The 14,456-nt window shown below is 31.4% G+C and overlaps 1 protein-coding gene and 1 long non-coding RNA gene across 4 annotated transcripts; one reads left to right on the top strand and one right to left on the bottom strand.

Annotated features, from left to right (window-relative positions):
• Nucleotides 1-734: 734 nt before the first annotated feature.
• LOC108744563 lies at nucleotides 735-7,235 on the bottom strand. Of its 2 annotated transcripts, XM_018480406.2 has the most exons (13): nucleotides 6,852-7,235; nucleotides 6,653-6,789; nucleotides 6,279-6,592; nucleotides 5,702-6,067; nucleotides 5,482-5,649; nucleotides 5,188-5,429; nucleotides 4,745-5,131; nucleotides 4,151-4,666; nucleotides 3,804-4,098; nucleotides 3,244-3,696; nucleotides 2,792-3,184; nucleotides 1,489-2,732; nucleotides 735-1,429 (listed from the first exon to the last, which is right to left on the bottom strand). In XM_018480406.2, exons 1-12 carry the CDS (start codon nucleotides 6,968-6,970, stop codon nucleotides 1,515-1,517), a joined length of 4,608 nt encoding a protein of 1,535 aa, XP_018335908.1. In that variant the 5' UTR covers nucleotides 6,971-7,235; the 3' UTR covers nucleotides 735-1,429; nucleotides 1,489-1,514. The 2 variants fall into 2 exon arrangements, with proteins under 2 accessions (XP_018335908.1, XP_018335907.1); XM_018480405.2 differs by having other exon boundaries at nucleotides 735-2,732.
• Nucleotides 7,236-8,903: 1,668 nt separating this feature from the next.
• Nucleotides 8,904-10,570, top strand: LOC108744565. Of its 2 annotated transcripts, XR_003230862.1 has the most exons (6): nucleotides 8,904-9,127; nucleotides 9,199-9,306; nucleotides 9,465-9,737; nucleotides 9,829-9,972; nucleotides 10,069-10,337; nucleotides 10,406-10,570. It is a non-coding gene; the product is annotated as an uncharacterized LOC108744565 (long non-coding RNA). The 2 variants fall into 2 exon arrangements; XR_003230861.1 differs by lacking the exon at nucleotides 9,829-9,972.
• The last annotated feature ends 3,886 nt before the right edge of the window (nucleotides 10,571-14,456 follow it).

Here is a 14,456-nt window from a genome sequence, read left to right as displayed (position 1 = left end):
TTTATCAATTCTTAGTTTATTGGAGTTTGAATAGTTAGGGTTTTGTTAGAATTTTTAAATTTTGAATACACGCTTAGGCGATGATTCTAGATTTTTCATATTGATGTGACCACGCCACAAAGATTGTTTTCATTTTATAGCCTAAATATGTAAAATATTTCTTAATGCTATTATTCTGCTTTTAAAACTCCAAATTTCCTTTAAAATTTTTTTAACATTTACCCTGTTATTCTATAGATTAGGTTTTAACGACTTTCTTTTTCAGTAATATAGANTATATGATAAGCTTTTATAACCATTTTTATTTCGAAGTAGGTAATAAATTCAATCTTCAAGTTTGAATATTCACTTTATTTTACCTACATGATCGGTTACAATGTAAAAAGATCCAGTCCAAATAACTGCCTTATTTGGTTTAATAAAATATTACTTTAAACACAGTTTACGTGGATATCATTAATTAATTAACTAAAACTAATTGTAATTTGAGATCAAACGACTAGTCCCAATGTTTAACAAATATGAAATTACTTAAGGCCACATTGCATGCACTCGCACAGATTATTAAAAAGTAAGCGCTGAAGTTTTTTGTTATTAAAAAATTCAACAAATCAATATTTCATAACAGAAACAGTAATTTTTTTATTTTTGTAACTATTTCATAAAATGTTTAAAACTAAATAAATAAATACATATCTACATGAAATATGGCTTTTTAATTTTAATAACTGAAAACATTATGCAATAAAAATTACCAAGAATTAATTGTATAATAAGCAATTATTCTTATTTCATTAAACAATTGAATAAGCGCGAATAGAACATAGTTTTCACATTTTTTTAGAACATTTTGTGTTTCCTTTGTAGTAAATCTTTAAGATTTCTTTATTTTCTACTTGAAGTCAGTATTAGGTTTATTGGCACTACTCCTCTTTTCTGACTCTAATCTACATGATTAATAGAATAAGTCATTTTAATGAAATCAAATACATTGCTAAATGTTCTACCTATTGAAAGCTGATTGCACTTAGAAACCATAGCGTTGTTGTAATAATATCACAGATTACAAATTAAAATGAGATTCCTCTAAGCTTAAAATTCATATTTAATGTTTGGAAAAACAAACACGCATTGATATAATGGCAATATATACCCAAGGTAATACAATAAAAACCTGTCAAACTTTGTAAAAAAAATATAAAAAGCGTTCGTGCGTATAAAACATCTTTTAGTGCAAGGTATACACGTTTAGTTAAAACTTAGCATACTGGGTGATTATTTTTCGATGGGAATCGATTTTTGTCTTAATACTTCACCTTATGAGAAAAATCCATATGCATCAGAAAATGAGCACCGCGTAGATATTCAAATACAAATACAGTTTACATATTGTGAAAAACGCAAAACAAATTTTTTAATTACTTTGTGCCTAGAAACAATTTTCTCTAAAATATAGTATCAAATGAGTAAACAGCGTTTTGTACGTACTTTTTTGTTATTACTATATTTTTACATTAAGCCTTGTTAACGTTCTCCAATACCATGTAACAAAGTTGCAGACAGAACTTAGTTGAAAACTCTTTTAAGAAATTAGCTGAAGTTTTGTCTTTTTCATCAACATCTTTCTTCACAAATTCTTCCCCCAAATTGTTGTTAAAATTTTTACAGAATAGTAATATGGACAATGGATAAAAATATTTATCCATATTTTTCAATAATATATTTTCCAGAACAGAAACTGGCAAGTTGTTTGCAAGCCAAAATTCGATACTTTTCAACAGTATATTCTGCATTAAAATGTGATTTTCAGACATGTGTATCTTCTGGATATAAAATTCAATCAAATGAAATGCTTGTTTAACTATTTCTTTAGTGTTTTCGTCTTTTATATGTGCATAGATCTCATTATCCTTATTGAGTTCACCATCAGAAGGTTTTGAGTACGAGATCAGTTTCGAAATATTTGATATCGGGGGAGAACTTTCACTTTTAATTGAACTAAGAAATTGGGCCATTGTCTGTTTCATTTCTCCAAACTCCGACATGCTACACGGACTTTCTCTTCCACCCTGATTTTCGGCTTCATCGGTCCATTGTTTTAAACTATCCAATGAGGAACTGGAACTTAATATTCGTGCAGGAGAATTGGTTATTTTATTGTTTGTTGGAGTTACATCAATCTCGCTTTGTCTATTAGAGTCTATTATTGAGTCGCAAGACTTATCTTTTACCACAGGACTATTAAAAATTTCAAAGTTTAGTTTGAACTTTGTACAATGCTCTTTAAAAGCCATTAATTGGAAGGAAAAACTATCACTGTAATGACCCTCCAACAAAGCAATTTTACTTGCAGCTTGGTAATTCTTCATCTGTAAACATTTGGAAAGGATTGTTTCTGTATCGTATAAGCCGTGGTAAGTTTCAAGGACATAATGCAACGTTTTGGGTCCATATTTAAAGGAATAATCAGAATCTATATAATGAATATTGGATGTTAATTTGTTTTCAAGTGAATGTATAGAAACAGGAGTAGTTTTTGATAAAATCGTTTGATGATTTAAAGGGGTAAAAGTAATTGCCATTGAAGGTAAACTTGGGACTTCAACAGGGGGCGAATCGCAGTTAATATGGAAACCATGGGGTAGGCGTATTACGCGTTTCGTATTTTTAAAAATAACTAATTTTCCATCAGGCCTTCTTGACTCATCTTCACTGGATTTTCCAGTTAAAGTCTGTCAGTAATTATTGTTTATTAAATTGGATACTTTGATAAAGGATTTCTTTTACTTACTTGCGCCATTGAATAGCTTCCCCATGCCAAAACTTTTCCAGAATGGTCAACAGCCATTGTGTAATCAGAACCACAACCAACATGAATAAATCTTTGATTAAAAATTCCCATATCCTTTTCACTTATTTTTGGGGGCGCTAATTCTTCATCTAAATTTTTTCCGATTAGAAGTTTTCCATTATGCAGAACAGCAGTATGTCGAAAACCAGCAGCCACCTGCTCAATAGGCTTTTGAATTGATCCAGAATAAATGTGCATTGTTGCCTTCCAAGGTTCAGAGAGTTTACTTATCCCCGAGTCTGTTCCCTTTTGACTTTGTTTTGACTGAGACAGTCTCATTTCTTGGGGACTTGCTCCCCATGTATACACTTCCTGATCTACTCGAACAGCAATCTAAAAGAAAAAAAATAGGCTTATTAAAATTTAATAATTTGAAAAGTGGCACTACCTACGTTATGAAAATACGCAGAAGAAATTTTTTCTAAAGGCATATAAATGTCTGGTAAGAGAAAAACAGGAATTGGGTGGCTAGTTTTCATAATTTCAAGATTATTGCTTTCTAGCTGACCAAAAGCATTTGACCCAAATCCGAACAGTTTTCCATCTTTTGTTAATACTAGACTATGTGCATGTCCGGCAGCAATTTGTACTATTATATCAGGCAAACTGAGTAATTTCGGAATGTACTGATTGTCACAAGAACCATGACCCAATTGACCGTGAATACCCCAACCCCAAGTATACACTTGACCGATTGCAGAAAGGGCTATGCTATGATACTGTCCAGCTGCAACATCCACAATCTTAACAGTAGATAATGCTGATATTACTTGAGGATAAGGACTTTCATGTACTTCCTGGCCGAGACCCAATTGGCCTAAAGTATTAGATCCCCAACAATAAATCTAAAGATTAAAAAACAGCATTTTAAGAAATTTAAGAGTTGGATCAAATATTTCATTTAATAAATCAAAAATATAATATACTATGGGGACAACAGTTAATAACTTACTCCATAATCCGTCAGTGCCAGGGTGTGCTTTCTCCCACAACTAACGCTGATTGCATTTACTTTAAGTTCAGAAAGTGTGTGAACTATTCTCGGAGGGCTACTTTGTATAAGCAGAGGACCAAATCCAAGACACCCCGAACTCGCTACACCCATTGAATACACCTGACCATTGCGAATAATAGCTGCGTGTTCGAAGCCACATCCTAGAGGTTGGGCACTTGGCATTTTTTTGATAAAGCTTTGTTGCGAAGGCATTTCAGGTGGATCAATTTTTTCCAAAAGATCAATATTATACCTGAGTAATTAATTTACAACTATTTTGACACAATAAGCATTTAAAAACTTACCCAAATTCATTGGTTTTAGACACTAAACAAATAAGAACTACTATAAACGTTTCTATGAACTCTTTAACAATAGTTGACCCTTTGTCAAAATTTTCTACTTCTAAAGATTCAATCATTGATTCCATACTTGTCGAATTTCTTCTATTCTGAAATACCCTACCAATTAATGGCAAAGCAGCGGGTTGACTAGGATCCAACTGAAAAATCAGTCTTTGCAACACATAAACGGGAAATGAATCAATGTTTGCACGAATAAAATTCAATAGAAGTTGACTACAAGAAGGAAAAATAAGTAAACTTTGTGTAAGACACGGTTCAGAAAGTGTCAGAAGGAAATTATAGGTGTATTCATGGTGTACAGAAGCGGAATGAATGATTTGACTAATTGCAGCTACTACTTCTGGTTGTAAACCACGCGATTTTGCTAATAAAGACACCACATTCCACTGTCCCGCCTGACAGGCTACATTTACTGCGAGAACTTGATCGTAAAATTCTTCATGTTTTAAGAAATTCCTGAAAACAAAAAATGAATATGTTACAAAACCTAATTCTAAAATTTGTTTTTCATTTGAATCATTGCTATTTCCTTACATAAAATTTTTGGTGTTTTCTATCCTCTTTTCCCCTCCAAATCTCAGTATCTCTTCAATAAAAGCCATAACAGCCAAATTTCCCATGTGAATTTTTGTTGGAATTGACATGTCAACTTTACTCACACTTAGACATAAATGCACGAATTTTAGCAAAGCTTGAGAATCTCCACAAATCGCGAGTTTAAGAACCCGCTTAAGGAGGTGCGATTTTGCCTGCTTATACATAATTAGACCTTGATGAAATGAACCATTAGAAATTAAAATATCGCCACAATTTTCTAATAACTGTTGTAAATTAAGAGAGAAAACTATCGCAATTTTTTCAGCTTTTTCCAAATCACTTTCTTCTATAACATACTCGACAAATTTACGTATAGGAGAAGCTCTAAAAACAATAACTAAATTAAAATAACATAAACAAAAGCAACATATTTAACATACTTTACAATTAATCTATATATAGCACAATTACTAATTACTATACAAGTATCAATTTTTGGTTTAGCCATATTCACGTCGTTTACGCTTTTGGGAAGATTTAGAGATTTTTCTTTTTCTTTCCTCTTTTCCTCTTTATGTCTTCTATCATGTACAAAAGTTATATCAGTTAGTTTAAAAATATTTAGAATTTTTTCATCCTTCTCCAGACTAAATTGTGTTATAAGTGATTCAGTATTAAATTCCTGAAACATTAAGGATTTAGAGTAAAAACAATAAATTATTGAACGACTTTACAGCATCGCCTTCAAGATGACATTCTGATAATTGCGAACTAACAACAGATAATGTTCTGGAGTCTTCACTAACGCAATAAATAAATCTATCTGTCAAAAGTAAACAACCAACATTAGGTAACAGTCTATGAACAAACAAAGGAGCAGACTCAATATCAACACCATGTATCTAAAAATAAGAGTTTCAATTATATGCAAATATATAAGAAAAATTATTTTACTGTCAGCAAGCTTGTAGGCTTATAAAACGCAGAAAATAAATATCTGTTTCTTGCATATTGAGGTGCAAAAAATGTGTCACAAAGGTGTGGCAGTAGCTCAGGTCCACTGTGTGAATATTCTGAACGTTCTGAATGTGACGATTCACTTGTAGAATCACTGGTTTGACTATCCCTTCTTTGACCTCCTCTAGCTTCTGATAATCGTTGTTTAAAAGATACAAACTTATCAACACCCATCTGCTTCAGACTTTGTAGTCTTGAAGCCATACTTTCTTGAGAAATTGAATTATTTTCTGGTGGCCAAACATATCCAGTGGAATGTTGTTCAAGAATTAGTCGCCACTGTTGACCACTTACTCCACATATCTAGAGAAAAAAGTTAAATTGAACAACAAACCTTACTAGAATGAATCTGTTTCCATTTCTTCCCCTTTATCTAGAGTACCTACAGAATCAAAGCCAATACAGGAGCAAGAAGAATTTATTTTACACCAAAAGGTTAAATACTGTAATTAATTTAGGTTTATGTCTATGTATTGACTTTGGTTTTGCACATTATTGGTTTAATACAACTCACCAGCAATGAAACACAATCCAAACTATTATCCTGACATAAATACAACTTCGAAATATCTTCACTGACACTACAAACACCCAAACAACGCCCATCAGTTAGGCTTATTAAACCTATAGCTCCATTTTCATAACCAACCAGAGCATTTTGATTGCAGTCCAATGTTTGCCACCAAACAATACACTGAGGTTTGGATTCTGGTGCTTGCGAATGTTTAGGGAAATGTGTTACATCATTTAAAGACCATTTACAATCAACTTTCTGTTTCCTGTCTACCAAACTTAATGCAGGTAAAATATACAATGAACCATCTAGAGCTACAATAACAAATGGATTTTTAGTGTGACTTAACTATATTAATTTCCTGTTTTACTTACATACTGTTAACAACCATGTAGCTGTGTTATCGAAACAAATTGCTTGAACTTCTTTAGTTTTTCCAGTAAACCAGGGTATTCTTCTTACAACTGAAGGCAATTCTCCATATGTATAGTAAAGAACAATGTCCCCAGTTCTTAAATAATTTTTATGATATGAATTTATACTGTAAAATATGTCTTTTAAGCAAATACATACTTTAGTACCAATGCCACTAGCTGTTTAACACCATTTTCTACCCTTGCTGCTAACTTTATATCTAAATTGTTTAATAAGCATTTTAACTGAAATAAGTCCTCTAAATTAGTTCTAGCCATTCCAAAAGACTTCCAATTTCTATCGAAGTTTAAAGGCAAAGTTGACTGTTGTAAAGTAACTCTTAAAAACCTGCATCTTTTACATTTAAAAGTGAGGGAAGTAAAATTTGATCAACACCCAACTCTAATCGGAATTTATTATAAATTATCTTCATTATAAAATTCTCCTGGAAAGATTATTTGTAACCTTACAAGATATTACAACTAGAAAATTTATTTCCCGTTTGTTTTGTTCTTATAAAAGTAAGGTTATGCTTATCCATGGATAACAATTCTGTCAATTTATACTATAGATAAGATTTATACTGTTAATGAAACTAACCACAGATGCGTAATAGAAATTGCTACTAGTGATAGATTACTATTTAACAGTGTTATATTTTAACTGTTATTCAGAAGTAACAATAACAATTTGTTATGCATTCCCGTTCCAAATGTCTAACGTAAGTTAAGTTTATGGGGTAATTTAATGAAAATTTCACAACTATTAAATACGCTGCTAGCCGACTGAGCAAAAAAAGACAAATTGTACTGCCTGAATGTGAAAAAAAAAATGGAAAAATGCTCTAAAACCGGAAAAAAGCTCCAGAAAAATTTCTCCTCGGAAAAAAAACCGCAGAAAGAAATGCCCCTTGGAAGAGAATTTCCTGAAAATTATTTTATAGAGACCTTAAGTATGACTTTTAGTATTCTTTAATGATGGAATGCTATAATTTCCCCGATAATTAACCCACCCAGAAAAGTCCCCCGCAAATAAATTTATAGGTATTAACGAAGTAAGTATCATTATCCATATTGGTAAAAAACGGAAAATTAACATAAAGAGTGAACAGTTTTATTTATACGAAGTAAAACCAAAACTTGATAATTTTTGGAATACAATTGGAAGGAAAAAGATATGGACTATTGCATACGCAGATGATGCAGTATTGCTGGCGGATAATTTTGTTGAATTGAAGGAAATAATAGGAAAGCCAGAAAACTATTTAATAAACAATGGGCTGAGCTAAAAAATAAAAAATCAGGGGTTGTGGAAGAAGAGAGGAAGAAAGGGAATGGAAAAAATGTATGTTGAAGTGATAATAATAGAGATGAAATACATATTAGTCATTGAAATGCAAAAGGGAAGGCAATTATGGGATGCATATTTTTCAAAATTGTTTATCAGATTTTGGAAATTTTGTTTGTAAAAAACATCGACAAAATCTGTAATTGGAATTAATGTAAGGGTTCTCTCTATCCTTCCTTTTGAACCTAACTTTACTCTATTCCTTCCGTTTTGAACCTGAAATTGGTGGATGTTTTAATATAATAAAACATAATATAAAACTAACGTTAAATTATTTCAACAGGATGTCATTAGGTGGATCAGTTTCTAATTTACTAATTAAACTGCATTAGTATAACTGAAGGCACCTATAAATTGTATTATGTATCTATGATAGGTATAGAAAGAATTTTCATCTATAGGTCTTCCGGCTCGTCTGTCGTTTCATCTTGTCATTCAAGTTCAATTGTGTTCGGTCTTCGAGAAGATGATGTACCACCATTTTTGCTGTCCATAAATGGAACGACGCTTGAAAGTATTTAGCCCTGATTTTTATTCAATTTTCATTTTATTTATTGTGTGGAATGCGTTTCAGTTTAGTGATTGATTGGTTTCAATTACCCGTTCCGTCATTGTATTTTGTCATGAAAAACTTGGGTGGCGTGTTCGTTTCGTGCTCTAATATCGAGTGTGTCGTGGCATCTTGCCTGTACTCATTTAATGTGAATTTTATCAATTCTTAGTTTATTGGAGTTTGAATAGTTAGGGTTTTGTTAGAATTTTTAAATTTTGAATACACGTTTAGGCGATGATTCTAGATTTTTCATATCGATGTGACCACGCCACGAAGATTGCTTTCATTTTATAGCCAAAATATGTAAAATACTTCTTAATGCTATTATTCTGCTTTTAAAATTCCAAATTTCCTTTAAAAAATTGGATTTGGTTTTAACGATTTTTTTTTTCTGTAATATAGACTTGCTTTGAGATGACATCCTTGGATTCGACAAACACTACTTACAAATATGTGGCAATCAGACATTTTTATTTCCAAGAATGCCCCCAGCGAGCTGGTCAAAAAATTCATAGGATACAGGGTGCTAACAATGGTAATTATCATTAATAATATAATATTAAAAAATCTACTGGATGTATAACTAATATTAAATTGTTTCAACAGGTTTCCATTAAATCATAATAAATGTACAGGGAGAGGGTAAATTAAATGGCCACGAAACGTGAGGAAGCAGAACCCCAATCACGCTTGTTTCTCTTGAGCTTGGAAAGGGTAAGAAATCTTTAAATATTTTATTTTTATTTGTTTGACAATAATTACTACTATAAGCTTTTAGACTTGTGAATTGTAATAGTTGGTGGAAGTTATGGTTCTTAAATATTTTAAAACATGATATTTAAAATGAAGCTAACATAATATTGATTCAACAGGATGCATTTAATCGTATTAAATGAACAAGGAGACAGAAAATAAGGACTCAAAGTCTGGAGAAGTGAAGCCCTTATTTCCCTCCCCTTGGGCGTGAAGGTGCAATTTCCAGAACATGTATGGAATCCGAATTACACTGATCCATAAAAGGAAGGTTGCGGTGTGGTGTATGGCTTATTCCACTTATTTCCTTTCATCAGCATCTACTGTTAAGAGGCACCTCTCTTTTGTCAGCAGTTAGGAATAGAACTCGAGCACGTATAGTGATCCTCTAGGTGAGCTATTGTTTTGAAGTTACGATTTCATAGTAATTTGCCACCTGTAACATCTATGGTTTTACTTCTAACAGTTATCTATTGTTCACAGCATAAATCGATGTTATCTATGGGGTTCTCTTTTAACTATCCACTGTATAAATTGACATCTTGCATCTACGGTTATTTCTATTGCCTTTAACTTTTATCTATGACATGAATAAAGTTGACATCTCATCGCCATTTTATAATTTAGGTGTTTTACTTGCGTTTTTGTTCATTATTTTACTTAATTTAAATCCCTTTTTTAATTGATTGTGTAACTAATACTCTTTTTTGTCCATCTCTACAGATCGTCTGACAAATAGGAGAGAAATAAAGTTCAGGTTGATGGTACTGAAACAATATCTGCAGGGTTTGGTGGACTACATTCTTGATTTGCTGTTTTCGACTTCACCTTGCAACATTATGCAGTTAATTTTCAAGTGATTAGTGAGAGCAACTAAAGATTTATGTGAATTCCACTGAAATAAGAAATTTTCTGCATTGGCATTCCTCTTGGATTTGATTTGCTTTTTACACCTGCAAACTTTGGAACATTACGGTCTACAGTTAACTAAGGTGAGAATACTTGATATTATTAATTTTAATTGCTCCATATTAATCTGTTACCACCGTATCTGTTTCAGGTCGACGTTGGAGAAGACAAAGATGACCCCGTAGTTAAAATAGTTCTATATCTTGCATGCTCTATGTAATAGAATTCAAGTTCATTTTGTTCAAATTAGTTTTTTTATTTTGCATGTTTTTTTGTAGTTTATTTTATTTAAATTAGTTTTTATTTTGCATGCTTATTTTTGTTCATTTAATTTGAAGTAATTGTTGATTGTAGATGTTTTTATTTTTTTTTGTATGTAGTAGTAGTGTAGTAGTAGAAATAACACGTTTAGTAGTTGTAGTATAGTCTAACCTTGCTTACCTCTTCGCTTAGCTTACTGCATATTCTTCCTAATTTGCTTTGCATTTACCCTACGAGTTCTACATGATTCAACGTTTCGTTATCGTGTGTGTTTCTTCTCACCCTTGTGGAATTAGGGAGGGCCTCCCCGAACGACTTCCCTTGGGCTTAGCTATTTAGTTGATCTTAAAAGTGTCTTATACACTTTTCGCGAGTCTACTCTAGCGTTACTTCCTTTCAGACAGGGTACAGTGGGTTATCTGGAATAGGAGCAATAGGCGACTGCCCAGCTTGCCTTGGCGAAATCTGTCCGATCTTCTCTACCAAAGCTATTAGTATTTGTCGTTAGTCCTTGTAATTGCACTATTCGCTTTCAGGTAACCAAAGAAGACGAAGGCATCGTATTGTTTGCTTTTTATTGTATTTTCTTTGAAATTTCATGTTTTCTTGTCTTTCTTTTACAGGTATTTATGTTTTCTTGTCTTTCTCTTACAGGTATTTTGTTTATTACTTTATGAACTGTTATATTATGTAATTGTAACTTAGAATGATAGTTAAAATGTTTCTAAATTGATCTTTTGGCATAAATGTTAAAATTAAATTAAATATTTGTTTATTAAAATTCATTTGGGTGGATAGGGTGGCTATAAGGGGAGATGCGGAGGCCACAGAGGGTTAGGGAGAATTTTTTCTCCTTAATCTTGTGTTGAAATGGTAATATAACAGTTCGTAAGTAATATAAGATTTTTTATTGCATATAAATGTGATTTGTTTTCCTTCTCTTACAGGTATTTTCTTTTTACTCTGTAAACTGTTAATTAATTGCCTGGTTTTGTAATTATTAAATAATATATATATATTATGTATTAAACTATTACTTGAAATAAATATGTTGTAATTAGTGTAATTAATAAATATATGGGTCTAATTAATATATTTTAATTTTATTTGCTGTTTTATTGAATAATCTCTAATACAGAAGGAATTTATCGAAAACTTTTCAGCAAAAGTTAAATTTTAATTTATATACATAAAAAGACAATTCAAGCAATAAATTTCTACTATTTTGCCAAAAAAAAAGTTAACCAGAGCGTATTTAGATCATTTATTGAATAGTCTTTGATATTAAATGTGATTTATTGATGAATTATGCAAAAATTTTCAACAAAAGTTCGATTTGGGTTCATGTATGTGGGAGGATTTTAACCGAAAAAACGTAAAAAATAACAAGTAGTTATTTCTTGGCAAAAATAAAGCAAGCGGGAGCTCTTTATATCATTTGTTAGTTTATCTATATCATCAGTTATCATTTATCAATGAATTAAGCAAAAATATTTGGCAGAAGTTCGATTTTGGTTCCCAGTCAATCGACAGGTAGCATACATGGGTTTTTTTTGGGAACCGAAATCGAACATTAGGACAAATTTTTCCTTAATTCATCAGTAAATGACAACTGATAACGATAATTAATTAATAAATGATAAGAACTAGCTGTGGCTTGCTTTATTTTTGTTCAAAAATGACTATTTATGGTGTTTTTTACGTTTTTCCGTTCAAAGTCGCACCATGTATATGAACGAAAATCGAAATCGAAAAGTAATGGAAAATTCAAAAGTTGTTTTTTGAAAAAGACCCGATGCAACTTATGCTCTCCTAATACAAATGTTGAAATTTATGAAAATTTTCAGTTTTGAGCCAAATACGAGGGTTAGTCGAAAAGTAATGGAAAATTCAAGTTGTTTTTTGAAAAAGACCCGATGCAACTTATGCTCTCCTAATACAAATGTTGAAATTTATGAAAATTTTCAGTTTTGAGCCAAATACGAGGGTTAGTCGAAAAGTAATGGAAAATTCAAGTTGTTTTTTGAAAAAGACCCGATGCAACTTATGCTCTCCTAATACAAATGTTGAAATTTATGAAAATTTTCAGTTTTGAGCCAAATACGAGGGTTAGTCGAAAAGTAATGGAAAATTCAAGTTGTTTTTTGAAAAAGACCCGATGCAACTTATGCTCTCCTAATACAAATGTTGAAATTTATGAAAATTTTCAGTTTTGAGCCAAATACGAGGGTTAGTCGAAAAGTAATGGAAAATTCAAGTTGTTTTTTGAAAAAGACCCGATGCAACTTATGCTCTCCTAATACAAATGTTGAAATTTATGAAAATTTTCAGTTTTGAGCCAAATACGAGGGTTAGTCGAAAAGTAATGGAAAATTCAAGTTGTTTTTTGAAAAAGACCCGATGCAACTTATGCTCTCCTAATACAAATGTTGAAATTTATGAAAATTTTCAGTTTTGAGCCAAATACGAGGGTTAGTCGAAAAGTAATGGAAAATTCAAGTTGTTTTTTGAAAAAGACCCGATGCAACTTATGCTCTCCTAATACAAATGTTGAAATTTATGAAAATTTTCAGTTTTGAGCCAAATACGAGGGTTAGTCGAAAAGTAATGGAAAATTCAAGTTGCAAGTCGAACTTTGCTTTTGCTTAATTTATCAATAAATCACATCTAATATTAAAGATTACTCAATAAATGATCTAAATACGCTCTCGTTTTCTTTATTTTTGCCAAATAACGGAAATTTATTTAACAAATTGCGTTTTTTTTGTCAGGATCTACCCATATTAGGAATTAAAATTGCAGACATTTTTTGCTTAATTCATCGATAAATGATATCGGATATCGTAAATTAAGTAAAAAAGACCCTGTAGAAGTACGATTTTCATTTCTATTCGTGGTTTAACCGAAATAAAAAGGCAAGGAGCAATAAAATTTTATAATCTGGTAAAAATAAAGCAAATAAGAGTGCCTTTAGATCGTTTTTTTGACGAAGTAGCGACGTTTACACGTTTATTGTCAAAAACAATTCAAAGGTAGCTAAATTTTGGTGAAGGTGCCAGANAAGCGGGAGCTCTTTATATCATTTGTTAGTTTATCTATATCATCAGTTATCATTTATCAATGAATTAAGCAAAAATATTTGGCAGAAGTTCGATTTTGGTTCCCAGTCAATCGACAGGTAGCTATACATGGGTTTTTTTTGGGAACTAAAATCGAACAATAGGACAAATTTTTCGCTAATTCATCAGTAAATGACAACTGATATGGATAATTAATGAATAAGTGATAAGAACTAGCTGCGGCTTGCTTCATTTTTGTTAAAAAATGACTATTTATGGTGTTTTTTACGTTTTTTCGTTCAAGGTTGACCCACGTTTAGGAACGAAAATCGAACGAATCGTTCTGAAAATCGAGTTGAAAATTTTTGCTTAACTGCTCGATTCGTTCGATTTTAGTTCATATACGTGGGTCGATTTTAGACGAAAAAACATAAAAACAGAATACATAACCATTTTTTTACAAAAATAAAGCATGCTACAGCTAGTTGTTATCATTTATTAATTAATTATCTATATCAGATAACATTTACTGGTGAATTAGCAAAAATTTTGTCCTAATGTTCGATTTTAGTTCCCAAAAATAACCCATGTATAGCTACCTGTCGATTGTTTTTGGGAACCGAAATCGAACTTCTGCCAAATATTTTTGCTTAATTCATCGATAAATGATAACTGATGATATAGATTAAACAATAAATGATATAAAGAGCTCCCGCTTGCTTTATTTTTGCCAAAAAATTATTATTTATGGTGTTTTTTACGTTTTTACGGTCAAAATCCACCCACGTATATGAACTAAAATCGAACTTTTGTTGAAAATTTTTGCTTAATTCATCAATAAATCACGTCTAATTTAATAAATGATCTAAATACGCTCTCGTT

This window comes from Agrilus planipennis, unplaced genomic scaffold (genome assembly GCF_000699045.2).
Source record: "Agrilus planipennis isolate EAB-ADULT unplaced genomic scaffold, Apla_2.0 scaffold28, whole genome shotgun sequence".
Lineage (NCBI taxonomy): Eukaryota > Metazoa > Arthropoda > Insecta > Coleoptera > Buprestidae > Agrilus > Agrilus planipennis.
Note: the sequence above shows the minus strand (reverse complement) of the source record. Positions and strands in the feature narration are given on the sequence as shown.